The sequence below is a fragment of the Episyrphus balteatus genome, chromosome 1, assembly GCF_945859705.1.
Source record: "Episyrphus balteatus chromosome 1, idEpiBalt1.1, whole genome shotgun sequence".
NCBI classification, from domain to species: domain Eukaryota; kingdom Metazoa; phylum Arthropoda; class Insecta; order Diptera; family Syrphidae; genus Episyrphus; species Episyrphus balteatus.
The window spans coordinates 61,567,983-61,582,605 of NC_079134.1; the positions used below are offsets into that span (position 1 = coordinate 61,567,983).

The 14,623-nt window shown below is 38.5% G+C and overlaps 3 protein-coding genes across 3 annotated transcripts in view; all 3 read right to left on the reverse strand.

Moving 5' to 3' along the window:
• The window catches only part of LOC129907137 (hemicentin-2-like), a gene marked incomplete in the record, with an annotated part of 112,986 nt that extends 104,946 nt beyond the window's left edge, over nucleotides 1–8,040 (reverse strand). The window contains 1 exon segment of the mRNA XM_055983208.1: nucleotides 7,448–8,040.
• On the reverse strand, nucleotides 1,084–1,758 carry LOC129905176 (uncharacterized). Its single transcript, XM_055980589.1, has one exon. It carries the CDS (start codon nucleotides 1,756–1,758, stop codon nucleotides 1,084–1,086), a length of 675 nt encoding a protein of 224 aa, XP_055836564.1.
• LOC129905185 (uncharacterized) lies at nucleotides 2,841–5,123 on the reverse strand. The gene has a single exon (XM_055980599.1). It carries the CDS (start codon nucleotides 5,121–5,123, stop codon nucleotides 2,841–2,843), a length of 2,283 nt encoding a protein of 760 aa, XP_055836574.1.
• Nucleotides 8,041–14,623: the final 6,583 nt, after the last annotated feature.

The following is a 14,623-nucleotide window of genomic DNA, read 5'->3' on the forward strand; positions in this document are numbered from 1 at the left end:
AATTGTGTTGATGCGCTGACTGTGATTTTGACGTGATTGTGATTTATATGGCAAATCAATCTTTCGGTGACTGTGATTTAATTGGTAAATTATATGTTATAGTAATAATGTCATTGATTTGTGATATTTAAGATTTTATATGAGAGTATTTTGAAATTTGTATTTGTTTTGAAACAATTTATTTAATAATATTTCAAATTGAATTTTTTGTGATTTACTGTGAATATTATGAACATTTGTGAGTGTTGTAAAATTTTTGAATAATATCGAATGATTGAATGTGAGTTTGCTCGATATTAGAATATGAATGTTTGAATACTTGATTGTGAGTTTGTGAGCGATAGCGAATGATTGTATCGAAATTGAATATGATTTTGTGAGCGATAGCGAGTGAGTGAGTGTATCGAAATTGATTGTGATTTTGTGAGCGATACTGAGTGAGTGAGTGTATCGAAATTGATTGTGATTTTGTGAGCGATAGCGAATGAGTGAGTGTATCGAAATTGGTTGTGATTTTGTGAACGATAGCGAATGAGTGAGTGTATCGAAATTGTGTTAGTGGTTTGAGTGATTGAATTTTAAAAAATTATGATATTGTCGAATATTTTGATTTTCTGTGAGCGACATATTGAGTGATTACGAATTTGTGAGTGACTAATATTCAATTTTTTGGATTTTCTGTGAGCGAATTTTGTGAATGATTATTATTTCTAATTTTGATTTCATAAGAACGATAGTTTTGCATGAGTGTTTATTAATTGCATGTTAGATTTTCGTCCTTGGTTGGATAGTAGCATTTTCGTCTGAGGTTTTGTTTGACGGTAGTAGGCATAATTTTGTAATGGGTTTTTTGAACTCTCCAGATTGCGTTCTAATTTTGACGACACGAGTAAGATCATCTTTTCCTGGTATTAACGAGGTGATTCGCGCAAGGGCCCATTGTGATGGTGGCAAACGCTCATCTTTCAGCAATATCAAGTCTCCGATTTTGGGCTGTGTTTTCGTTTTCAACCATTTCGGTCGTTGCTGAAGACGAGCTAAATACTCGCTGCTCCACTGCTTCCAAAAGGAGTGGACTGCAATTTAGATTTTATTCCACCTATCAAGGTTGGAAATCTTTTCTGCCAAGTCCGCTTCTGGTATTAGATGGGCCGATGTTCCAAACAGGAAGTGTGCAGGCGCTAGAATTTCGAAGTCGTCAATGTTGTCGGAGACTGGACAAAGAGGTCTCGAGTTTAAACACGCTTCTATTTCGCTGAGAAGCGTGCTGAGCTCCTCGAATGTCAGGGATTCATTTTTGACAACCCGTTTCAAATGAAACTTTACGGACTTCACTCCGGCTTCCCATAATCCACCGAAATGGGGAGAAGCGGGAGGAATGAAGTTCCATTTGGTTCCTACGTTAGTTATGGTTGTTGAGATATGCTGCCAGTTTATTTCTGCAGCCTTCATCATCTTTTGGAGTTCAGTATTGGCACCTACAAAGTTTTTTCCGCAGTCGCAGTATATTTCAGTGCACACATTTCGACGTGCAGTAAACCTCCTGAATGCTGCCAGAAATGCCTGCGTGGTCATATCACTCACGGCTTCCAAGTGAATTGCCTTGGTGGATAAACAAACGAATATCGCAAAATATCCCTTATATACTTTGCCTCCGCGTCCTTTCCAGGCCTTAACTTCAATCGGTCCGGCATAGTCTACACCGGTATGCGTAAATGGCCGGGAGACTCTGACACGAGCAGCTGGTAAGTTACCCATTAGTTATTGCATTGGTTTGGCCTTAAATCGGAAGCAAATTACACAGTCATGAATATATTTTTTCACACTTCTCTTTAGATTGAAAATCCAGTATTTGTTGCGAAGAAAGGTGACCATTTGCTGGAGTCCACCATGGAGAGTTTTTTCATGTGCTTCTCTGACAAGTAATTTCGAAAGGATGTGTTCTGGTCGTAAAATGACAGGATGTTGTTGTTCATATTGTAAATTTGCATTATGAAGACGTTCTCCAACTCGAAGTATGCCATTTCGGCCAATGAAGGGATGCAGTTATCCAAAATGTTTCGATGATGATGGATTCTTGATAATGTCCGAAATTTCTTCAGGAAACATCACTCTTTGGGCAGCTCTGATACAGTTAAATGTTGCATATTGTAACTCGATAGTGGTAAGTGGTGAAATTACTTCCTTCATTGGGAGTTTTTTCAAGCAAAAGCGTACAATCCTCCGGCAATAAGCGACGATTCGTACCAGTTTTCTAAAATCTGATATTTTATGAAATAATGTTGAAACTCGATTTTCAGATTCTTAGGCACAATGGATTTTCACTGGTCGCAATTCTTCTTCAGTTTCGTACGTTTTTTCTGGACTGGGAAAAGTAAATTTTCAGTTTGTTTGAAGATATCCTCGCCACCAAAGTGTGTTGACTTTTAATTCTGATGGTGAAATTCCTCTTGACGCTAAGTCTGCAGGATTCAGTTTAGTGGGAACGTGATTCCAGATGTTTACGTTGGTTAACCTCTGAATTTCGGCCACTCTATTCCTGATGAATGTTTTCCATTTTGATGGTGGTGCAGCAATCCAACATAACGTGATTGTGGAATCAGTCCACGCGTATGTTTTGATCTGGCCTAGCTGTAAAATTTCTCTTACATGACATAAAAGACGAGCTAACATAACAGCCCCGCATAACTCAAGTCTAGGAAGCGAAATTGTATTGAGAGGGGCGACTCTAGTTTTGGACATAACAAGGTGAGTGTGAATTCTGTTGCTTCTGTTCAAAACTCTAAGGTAGACTACTGCCCCATATGCCTTCATAGAAGCGTCACTAAAACCATGTAATTCTAACTCCAAGTTTTCTTTTTCAGTACAAATCCATCTTGGTATTCCATCTTGGTATCGGATGGATATTTGTCCTTTTCGTCATCAGCAAGTTTGTTTAACGTGCGAGTAGCCAAATAAGGAGCGGATGCTGTTTCAAAAGTGACGGTTTTTAATCGATACAACTGCAGAGGACTCATCTTGTTGTCTCGCCAGTAAATCAGCTGATAAAAGTTATCTGGTTTTCTCATCTGGATCTGCCGGTACATTTTTTCGATGTCAGCCGTCAAGGTAATCTTGAATTTCCTCCATTTTAGTATGATGTCCATTAGATTTGATTGTGTTTTAGGGCCAACCAACAGATGTTCATTTAAAGAAGTTCCATTTGTAGTTTTGAAAGCAGCATCGAAAACTACCCTCAGCTTCGTGGTTGTACTGGATTCCTTGAACACGGCATGATGCAGCACAACATAGTGGAATGGAGATTGGAGAATTTCACCTTGGCTGACATCTACTTTTTCCATCTGATCGAGCTGAATATACTCCGACATGCACGCTGAGTACTCCTTCTGTAGTTGAGGATTGTTATCGAATCTTCTTTCAAGCTGGAGAAATCTTCGCAGTGCTCCCTGTTGACTTGCTCCTAGTGCTGTTCGAACACCTTCTTTGAATGGTAGTGAAACTTCGAATCTTCCATCTGGCAAACGTCTGGTGTGGGTTTTGAAGTGCTCCTCACAAGCGATGTTTTCAGCAGTTTCTGGATTTGCAAACGGTGCTTCTTCGATTTCCCAAAATTTTCGAAACTGAGTATCAATGTCAACAAGCTGTAGGTGGACACGGCATGTTTGAATTGGCGCATTGCCAAAAACAATCCACCCGAGTTGAGTATTCTGAGCAATTGGTGCCACAGGCTCATTACCCCTAACAATTTCTGGCAAAACGACCTCAGCAAAGACACCACTACCTAGGAGCAAATCAACACTAGACGGCTTAAAGAAAGAAGGATCAGCTAAACACAAACCCTGAATGTGACTCCATTGATTAGGAAGCACTTCTCTGTTGGGAAGTAAACCAGTTATAGTTTTGAGAACAAACGCCCTAGCATCCGTTTCAAAAGAGGTATGTATAGATTTGATTTTCATATCGACAAAGTTGTGACACGAACCATTTTTGTTATTTCCCAATCCAGAGAATTCCATTAAGGTGCGACATTTTTTCAAACCAAGTTGTTGGACAGCTCGTTCAGTGATGAATGTTGATTCTGAACCAGGATCTAGCAGCGCTCTCAAACTGATGAATTCTCCGTTGGCTGCTTGTATTTGGATGACTGCTGTAGCAAGTAACACGACAGTGTTCGAAGGATTTGAGACGTGATAGTTTTGAGAAGTGGTTGCTTGTCCACCACTCGGATTGAATGGTTTTGCATTTGGATTGATCGGGTTTGTATTTTGGTAATTATTTGAAGTACCAAATTGTGAATTTGAATTATTATTTTCAGATGAATTCAAGTTAGAACAACTCGCTTGATTGGCTTGTGAATTCTGAGAACCTTGGCTGGAACTAGAATTTTGATCACGCTGAATATTGTGCAACAGCGTGTGATGTTTCAGGTGGCAATAAAAACACCGTTTTTCACTTGGACATTGAAAAGTTTTGTGATTGTAAGCTAAACAATTTTCGCAAACGCCGATTTGTTTTACATGTTTCAACCTTGCAGGTATATCCAGCTTCAAAAATGAGTGGCATGAACGAAGTGAATGCTGACCCTTGTGACAAATTGCGCAGCTATACTTCTCCTTTCTCACCGACTTCATGTGCAACACCTTTGGTTTCAGTTTCGACTGTTCCTTTCTAAGATTCATGTTCGATTTGGGTTTGGAATTTTGCTGACAAACGACCTCTAAAGAACGAAACCTAGTTTCCAAAAAAATTGAAAAATCTTTAAAGATAGGTAGTTCTGTACTCAAACCTGACTTTTCTTTCCACATTTGTTGAGTTTTTGTTGGTAATTTTTGCAGGAGAGTGAAGACCACTACCATATCCCAACCATCTACAGGAACACCTAAATTCTTCAAAGCATGAAGCACCTCTGTTGACTTGTCTAACAGGCCCTTAATGGAATCTGCTGTTTCAACACTGATTGTTGGCTGATCGAAAAAAGTTTTTAGCTGTGTGGTGACTAAGATCCGCTTATGGTTGTAAAGCGTTACCAAAATTGACCATGCCTGGTCATAATTGTCATTGTTGACTTTAAGGTAATCTAACAACGAAGCTGCACTACCCTTTAAGCAACTCCCTTTACACATGGTACCTTATTGAAACCCAAGCCAACCTCATTAATGACCCTAAGACATTCTATCAGTTTGTCAACTACAAGAAAAAGTCTGATGGATATCCAACATCTCTTTCCCTAAACAACAAAACTTCAAGCGATGCTCAACACATCTAAAACTTGTTTGCCACATTTTTCAAACAATATTTTACAGACGATTCTTTTAAACCAGATGAAGCTTATTTTAAATATTTGCCAAATTTTTTTTTCGGGCCATTTCTCCCAGATTTCATCGAAAAAAATCTCATCGAAGATAAATTGAATCAACTTGATGATGAATACTCCGAAGGACCAGATAAACTCCCTGCCATTCTTCTTAAAAAATGTTCTCATACTCTCCCTTTCCCGCTTTCTCAAATATTTAAGTTATCTTTATCTCAAGGAGAATTCCCCCAGGTATGGAAATCATCTTTTATAACTCCAATTCACAAAAAATGTGCAAAAAATGACGTTAAGAACTACCGCCTCATTGCTAAACTTTCCCATATACCCAAAATGTTTGAATGCATCCTAAACGAACTCTTAAGCTTCCGCTGTAAGTCACTTATATCCCCTAGACAACATGGGTTTCTCAAGGGTAAGTCCACTACCACTAACCTCATTGAATACGTATCTTTTACCCTTTCAGCACTTGAGGATGGGTTGGAGGTCGATGTTGTCTCCACCGATTTCAGCAAGGCCTTTGACAAAATTTTCCACAGCCTAATACTTTTCAAACTTACTGCACTTGGTTTCGAACCTATATTTTTGAAATGGATATCTTCCTACCTCCAAAACCGTTCTTATAGAGTGCGTTTCAGAAATGCTTACTCTACCCCTTTTGCGCTACTTCCGGGGTCCCCCAAGGAAGTCATTTAGGCCCCCTCCTCTTTATTCTTGCCATTAATGACATCGATATGATCATAAAGCACTCCCATATCTCGTTGTATGCTGACGATACTAAGTTTTTTAAAACAATATCATCGGTAAATGATTCAAAAGTTATTCAATCAGACCTTGACAGCTTCTCAGTTTGGTGTCTTAAAAATTGTCTCGAATTAAATGTAACCAAATGCCAATCAATGACCTTCACACGTAAGCGCATAAAATCTCCTCCCCGTTACTACCTACTCCACAATGAACACATTCCCATTGTTGAAACGATTCGAGATCTTGGTCTCATATGTGACCGAGAACTCAATTTTCTAATGCACATCGATAACATGATACACAAAGCCAACTCAGCCCTCGGTTTTGTTAAACGATGGTCCAAAGAATTCTCTAACCCCTATGTGACTCGCTCCCTTTATATAACCTTCGTTAGACCCATCCTTGAATACGCCTCTCAAGTCTGGTCACCATATCACCATGTCCACACAGCCAGAATCGAAAGCATTCAACGTCGCTTTCTTCGCTTCGCTCTTGGTCACCTACCGTGGGACGATCCCTTTATCCTCCCATCCTATCAAAATCGTCTCAAACTAATCGACCTGAAAACTTTAGAAGAACGAAGAAAAATAAACGATATTCTATTTATTCACCGACTTCTCACCGGATCTGTTGACTGTCAAACTCTCTATAATTCCATCTTTTTCAATACTAACCCCCGAAATCTGAGAAATCCTCGCCTTTTTTATTTGTCCTCCCACCGTACATCCTATGGATCCAACGAACCCCTCACTCGAATGTTGCGGAGTATAAACACCAACCTTGACTATTTTGATTTCAACATCAGCACGTCTCTTCTTAAACACCGCCTTCTTAACTGTCCCGATCACCCTCTTAGTTAGCTATAAGTTAGTTTTTAGGTTAGATTAAGTTTTTTTTTGTAGCTTGAATTAAGCCGAATAAATGGGGGTGCTGCCCCACCAAAATTAAATAAAAAAAAAAAATTCACGGAAGGTTGATGGTTTAACCGTGTTATTGTTATTGATTCCCGACGATTATCGAATTTGGCACCATTTTTACTTTCATCTTTTGAATTCTCAGCAAATGCCAAACTATCTAACCTATCTAACTCATCTAAAACAGCAGCTTTATACGAAAGGCAAGTTTCCATAGTAATATCGTAATGTTCTTCACACCATTCTAAATCTATTTCATCATCTTCTGAATTTTGAAGACTATCGTATAACTCACATGCTTTTGTAAAGTTTATATCCAAAACACTCAATAATCCTAGCAAATAATTTTTAGTTTTCTTCTCAGATGTCAAATTGCTGAATTTCTTACTAAATTTATCAATTTGGGAACATGTTTTTTTGAAAATGTTTAACGAATAATTAATTTAATCAATATAATAAAAGATTATTCACTCACTTTGATTTCCTTGATTAATCAGAATTTCGTTTTCAGGTATCTGGGACTCCGCAAAACTCTCAACAAAACGTATGTATAATATTTAACTGCAACAGGCGATTCCAAAAATATGATACGGACGACAGTTATTGACAACGGTTCTGGAAAACAGCAATGGATAACTGCTATGGACAACTGTACTTGGATAACGGCACTCAACAACGGCACTCAATAACGGCGATGAATAACTGGACAGTGTACGGCTAACTCCAACAGCAGTTTCTCGAATTCACAATCAATCGCTTTTTTATTGATTTGCAATTATTGTTTCTGCTGGGCAAACAGGAACTCCGCTGAACAAATTCGCTGGACACAAGCACGAATTCAGGAACAAAAAAACAGGAACTCCAAAAAATAGATATAGCAGCACGACAGTGAACATTTATATCACAGTCTTAATTGTTGAATATCACATATCGAACCAAATGTTCGATTCCAAATTTGATTGAACTTAATAAATGAAACAAGACGATTTATCTTTGACAAAGGTTTTAATTAGAATGAATCTCTTTAAGCAAAATTACAATTTACAAAGCAAATTACAAAGTTAACAAGAAATGAAAAAATGACTATGCAAAAATTGATTTTGACAGGTGACAGGAATGACAGGAATGACATCTTGCAGCAGGTTTGCTGGTTAAGTTGGATGAATGTTTACACGGTCTGACTTTCCGCATTTACATGGTGCAACACATACAATTTTGCCAATATATATGTATGGTTTTTTTTATAAAAAAGTGCTCCTCGTAACAATGCAATATGATGAAACATGATTTTTTTTGCATGAAAACTTTAATTGCATGAACAATTATTTAATTTATACCTACGATTATACATATATGCTTTTTAAAATTTACTGGCTAAATTCTATTTGATATCGCAAATAAAATTCTTAGTCAGAATATAGAACTGTCAAAACCATTGATTTCTTCGAGAATTTTAAGAATTTATATGGCATTTTTCACATAAACTCTTTGGCATTTTGGTGTTAAATTTATTATAAAAAATTAATTGAACACTATAAAACTTCAATTAGAACGTGTTGTTCATTAGAAAGCATAAACTGTACATACCTATATCTTGGAATTATTGCACAAATAGACAATTTCGTCGTGGTATAGAAACAATTTTTTTTTTTAAATTCAAATAAAATTTTTCTGCAAAATGAATATTGTCAAACAAAAACGCAGCCGTGCAAAGGTTTTCAACATTTTCGGAATCAGTCGTCGATTCCACCCCTATTGAAATGCTAGAAATTCAATTAAAGAAACTTCAGGAGGCTTGGTCTGAATTCGTTTTGCAGCTAAACAATTTATACGAGTTCTACAAACAGGAAGGTTTCGTGGACCCTGAACCCGAATACGGGGAATACGAAACAAAATTTCGAAGCGTTTTCTAAACTTTCTGGGTATATAAGAAAACATCCAGATAAGGATCGTGATGAAGCATCAACATTAAATACTTCGGTTTTGCAAAAATCGGAACAATCAAACTCTCGTCCGTCGGTCGTGTTGCCAAAACTTGTAATTCCAGTTTTCACTGGAGACTATAAAGATTGGCTGGTTTTTAAAGATTTGTTCACGGGAACAATTGATTGCAATGTCTCCCTAACCGGTACGCAAAAGTTTCAATATCTGAAATAATTTCTGGGTTGTGAAGCGGCACATTTCGTGTACCGAAGAAAATTACCTCGAAGCTTGGGATAAGCTTGAAGCGCGTTATGACAAAAAACATTTAATCGTTTCATGGCCTTGCCGTCGGCTAATAATTTGAATTTAGAAACTCTTCGCAAGCTTACAATGGAACTGATGAAAAAGTTCGTGGATTGAATGCGTTACAAATGATCTATATTCTTGTTCAAAAATTGGACAGTGAAACAAAACAAGCGTGGGCAAAAAAGGTAGAATCTCGGGATGACTGTACCATCCAAGAATTTCTTCTGTGCAGTGCAGTTGTCTCGAATCGTGTAGCTCATTCTCTCGTCCTATAAAAACATTAACCAAAGTTTCAAACAATATTCGGACACGTTTCGTTGAAGTAAAACTGACTTGCCCAAAGTGTAAGGGAGATCATATACTTCCATTTTGTAAGACATTTCTCGCTCTTGATACTACCACACGTCACGAATTCGTTAAGGAAAACTCACTTTGTTTCAACTGTCTTAGAGTTGGACATGCATCAAACAATTGCAATTCTAAATTTCGGTGCAGGTCGTGCAATGCTTGACATCACACACTGGTACATGAACCTAAAACTACATCCCCTAATAAAACAACTGAACAACCATCGACACAAAACCCTTCGAACTCCGTTGTTACTCATCATTCTCTCGAATCTAATGCTCATTCATCTCTCGAATCCGATGCTATTAAATCTACAATTCTCCCTACTGCCGCCGTTAAGGTTCAGGATAAATTTGGCTCGTTTCAAAACATTCGAATTCTACTCGATTCAGGATCCCAAATCTCGTTTATTACGGAGAAAGCTCTCCAACGTTTGGGTCTTCCTAGAAAACCATCTCGTATCCCTATTGTTGGAGTCGCATCAACTTCTGCTGGCACAACCAATGGTCTCGTTTCGTTAAAACTACAATCTCGTTTCAATTAAAATCACATAGACATCGATTTTCATGTAATAAAAAAACTTACGTCTATGCTTCCTCCACTTTCGTTGAATTTAAACACAACACAATTTCTTTCGTTGGATCTTGCAGATCCGAAATTTTATGAACCAGGAACGATTGTTATGCTCATCGGAGCAGATAACATTTTCAACACTACTCTCGAAACACCAAGGGCAGAACCGGGTGCTCCTAACTCTTTTTTGACCATTTTTGGATGGGTAATTGCTGGAAGCTATGATCGCACACCATCCAGTGAAGCTTTCGTTATAAAATCATTTTGCACACAGCTTGATCATGCCGAGTACTTTGATTTGGAACGCTTTTGGCATCTAGAAGAGATTTTTTATGAACAACTTTTGTCTATTGAAGAACAAAGAGCTGAGGATGATTTTATTCAAACTCATAGTCGCCATACAGATGGTAGATACATGGTTGATTTACCATTCACACCTAATTGCAAACCCACACATGGAAGCTCATTTCGATGGAAAAGAAATTCGTTCGTGATCCTGAACTTCAAAAACAATATTCTTCTTTCTTAAACGAATACATTTCATTGGGTGACATGGAAGACATACCAGTTAAAGAGATGAACGATTCAGATTCTTACTATCTACCTCACCACGCCGTGTTCAAGGCTGATAGCAGTACAACTAAAGTGAGAGTTGTTTTTGATGGCTCTGCAAAGTCATCACCTGATTCGAGATCCTTAAATGAATCCCTTTCGTTTACATGTCTTCGTTCTCGTCGTCACGTATATACAATATCTGGGGACATTGAAATAATGTACACACAAATCTGGATTTCACCAAAACATACAAATTTTCAAAGGATTCTATGGCGAGAAAATCCTGAATCTCCGATAAAACACTATAGGCTTTAACTGTAACCTACGGGAACTCAGCTGCTTCATTTTTAGCGAAACGTGCGCTTAAACAGCTGAAACACATCCTCGAGTTTCTTTAGTTATCCTCAATGACTTTTACGTCGATGATTTGGTAACAGGCGCTGATACAATTGAGGATTTAATTACTCTTCAAAAAGAGCTTGTTGAGGTCTTGTCACTTGCCGGTTTTAACCTTCGTAAATGGACAACTAATTGCTGGCCACTTCTCATATCTTTACCTGAAGACCAAAGGGAACTATCTCCTATCGATTTTGAAAATTCTCTGACTGTAAAGGTCCTCGGGCTGCGCTGGTGTCCATCTGAGGATTGTTTCTCGTATAAGGTAAATCTGGACCAGTCAACATCATGTACAAAACGCTGATATCTGGTGGAATGGTCCAGTTTGGCTAAAAATGGACCGCAGTGATTGGCCTGAAACTCAACATGATTTGCAGAACGTATCAAGTGATCAGCTGGAGGAAAGGAATTCTAATAAAGTCCAGGTATTCGTATCCCAAATAAATGAAAACAACATTCTGAGACAAATGATTAATAAATCGTCAGATTGGATAAAATCGGTAGGTGTGGTTGCATACATTTTTCTTATCTTACAAATCGTCGCCTTGCTCCGGAGCTACATGCTCTTTCAACTTCAGAACTAAACCACGATAAAACTTGCCTGATATCTCAATATTGTAATGTTTTATTCCGGGTTCACAATAAAACTTATTTAATTTGCACTTTTCTTTCTGTTCAAATAAGAACACACTTTATTTCAACTCAATTTACTTTTATTATTCGCTCAAACAAACACACTTTTAAATCACTTTATTTACTACTAACAATTCGCAACACTTTATTTCACTTTGTACTGTACTCTTTCACTTTCAAGATAAAACTGTCTCCGGTCGGTGTCTACGCTGCCCTTTTATACCGGAATCTCGAGACTCGAGAACGTCCTCGAAGGCTCTCGTCCCTGTCTCTCGAAACTTCCTTTCCAGGAAGGGCATTTCATACTTCCAGTCTAGTGGGATATTTTCAGATGTGTTCAGTGGGATATTTTTAGATGTGTTCAGTGGGATATTTTTAGATGTGTTCAGTGGGATATTTTTCTTAATTACTAAAGGTCCGTTCACATTTCTACCTTTGCAGTAGTAGGTAGTGTGTTCAGACTTTTATCTTAAAAGTAGTTCAGTAATTCATCGTTACATTGCCCCCCTCTTAGAATTGTTCGTCCCGAACAACTCCATTGCTTCTTTCACCATTATAACGATGTAAACGGTCACAATGAACTACCTTTAGTTTGCCTCTTACCCCTCTTTGTATACGGTAAACCACGTCGTTAATTCTGGTTATTACTGTGTAAGGGCCTTCCCAGTTTTGTTGTAGCTTCGGTGATAGTCCCTTTTGTCGGTGGGGATTGTAAAACCACACAAGTTCTCCTTCTTTAAACCCTGTTGCTGTCGCTCGTGCGTCATATCTTGTTTTCATCCTGTCACTAGACGCTTTTATATTTGTCCTTGTCCGTTGGTGAATGTCAGTCAGTGTTCCTTTCAGGTTATCTACGTACTCATCCATTTGATGTGGCTCGTTTGGAACACTTCCAAATTTTATCTCGCTTGGCAGACGTATTGTTGAGCCAAATAGGACTTCCGATGGTGTATGTCCAGTAGAACTATGTGTTGCACTTCTATAAGCCATCAAGAATAATGGAATATGTCGGTCCCAGTCTCGTTGATTATCATTGACTACTTTTGACAGGTGTTCCTTAAGTTTCCTGTTAAATCGCTCAACCATCCCATCAGATTGTGGATGAAGCGGTGTTGTTCGCGTCTTCTTGATGCCAAGGAGTGAGCAAACCTCTTGAAAAATCTTAGATTCGAAGTTCCTTCCTTGGTCGGAATGAAGTTCCATGGGTACTCCGAACCTGCTCACCCAATGAAAGACAATCTTATCCACAACTGTTTTGGTTTCCTGGTTTGGAATAGCAAATGCCTCAGGCCATTTGCTGAAGTAGTCCATCACTACAAGGATGTATCGATTTCCGTTGTTGGTTTCGGGAAAAGGACCTGCTACGTCTATTGCAATTCTCTCAAAAGGTGCACCCACATTGTACTGCTGCATCTTGCTTTGGATTTTTCTAGCTGGTCCTTTGCTAGCGGCACAAGTATCCCACTTCTGACACCAATGTAATGTTTTATTCCGGTTTCACAGTCATCTGTGTATCCACCTCGTTGATCTTAGTTATTGCGGGCACAGATTCACATTGCCCAACAACTTCTCCTTTCTTAAGTTTGATTAGGTACGGTTTGATGTTAAGTATCCGTACAGGTACCATGTTGTTCTTTGGTGCCACAAGAGTCTTCCCGATGATGATGTTTTCGGAACTTTGCTCAACTTCTGGTTCAACCATGAGGTATCGATGGCTTCCAAAGTTCCCCTTTAACTTGGTCCACACAAAAACTTCTGAAGAAGGAGGCAGGCACATCGTCGCCCTAGTATTGGAGTGCCGTATACGCCAAATTGCATTTTTTGAACTAGGTATGCAGTCGTATGTTTTCGAAGTTGCTCTTTTCAAATCTGCTCTCCGTTTTTATCTATCTTTTTTCGTTGCCGAGATATTCACTATTGTTTTGACAAAAACAAGAAATTTTGGTATTTACGTCAAATTTTTCATGCAATGCAAGAAAATTTTGAGAATTGTTTTGACGTACGTTATGTTTTTTTTGACGTACGTGTATATGAATAAAAGAAACTTCTGATTTTCATGGCGTATACGGCAAACTCATTTTGGACAAAAATTTAAATATTTTGAAAACTAAATTAATTGCAGATGTCCAATAACATGTATATAAAAGACACATTTTAATTATATATCATACTAAAATATCAAAAAATACCAGCGGTTAGTTCTTTCGCAATTATCTTCCGAACATTTAAATGCGATTTCCCAAAAATGTAAAAATGGCGTATACGGCACTTCAATACTAGGGCGACGACATGTCTTCTTTGATGACAGTTCTAATTGTTGTCGAGTTTTCAGTGCCATAGACCATTGGAATCTCTACATTTCTGTATTTCAGGACTTGATTACCGATATCCAAAATGATTCCATGCTCCTTCATGAAGTCGATTCCAATGATGCACTCGTCACATATATCTGCCACCGAAAACACATGCGAAAACTCTAGTTCTGCCATACGGATCGTAAGACGAACTTCACCGTACACCCTTGCTGCTTCTCCTGTGGCGGTCTTCAGACGGTAGCTGTTGGTGTTATGTAGCCATGTCATCTTCACCAAGTCTCTTCGTACAATGGAGGCGGTGGCACCGGTGTCAATTGTAGCCACGTGTTGTTTGTTGTTTATGGTCGCCTCCACTGTCAGACTTTTGTTGTCTCGTTTAGTCTGTGAGACTTGAATTGTGGTTCTGGGGCCATCGATACCAGAAACCAGCTTCTCGTTTCCCGAATGGGAATCAAGTTGAGGATGAGCGTTGGTTGCATCGCTTACCTGTTGTTGGGCAATATTCCTGTTTCCACAGTGTTGGCAAGCAGTTCTTCTTGGTGGCAATCTGCACTGCCGCTGGAGATGTCCGGTCTTGTTACAGTTCCAGCATCGAGCAGCTC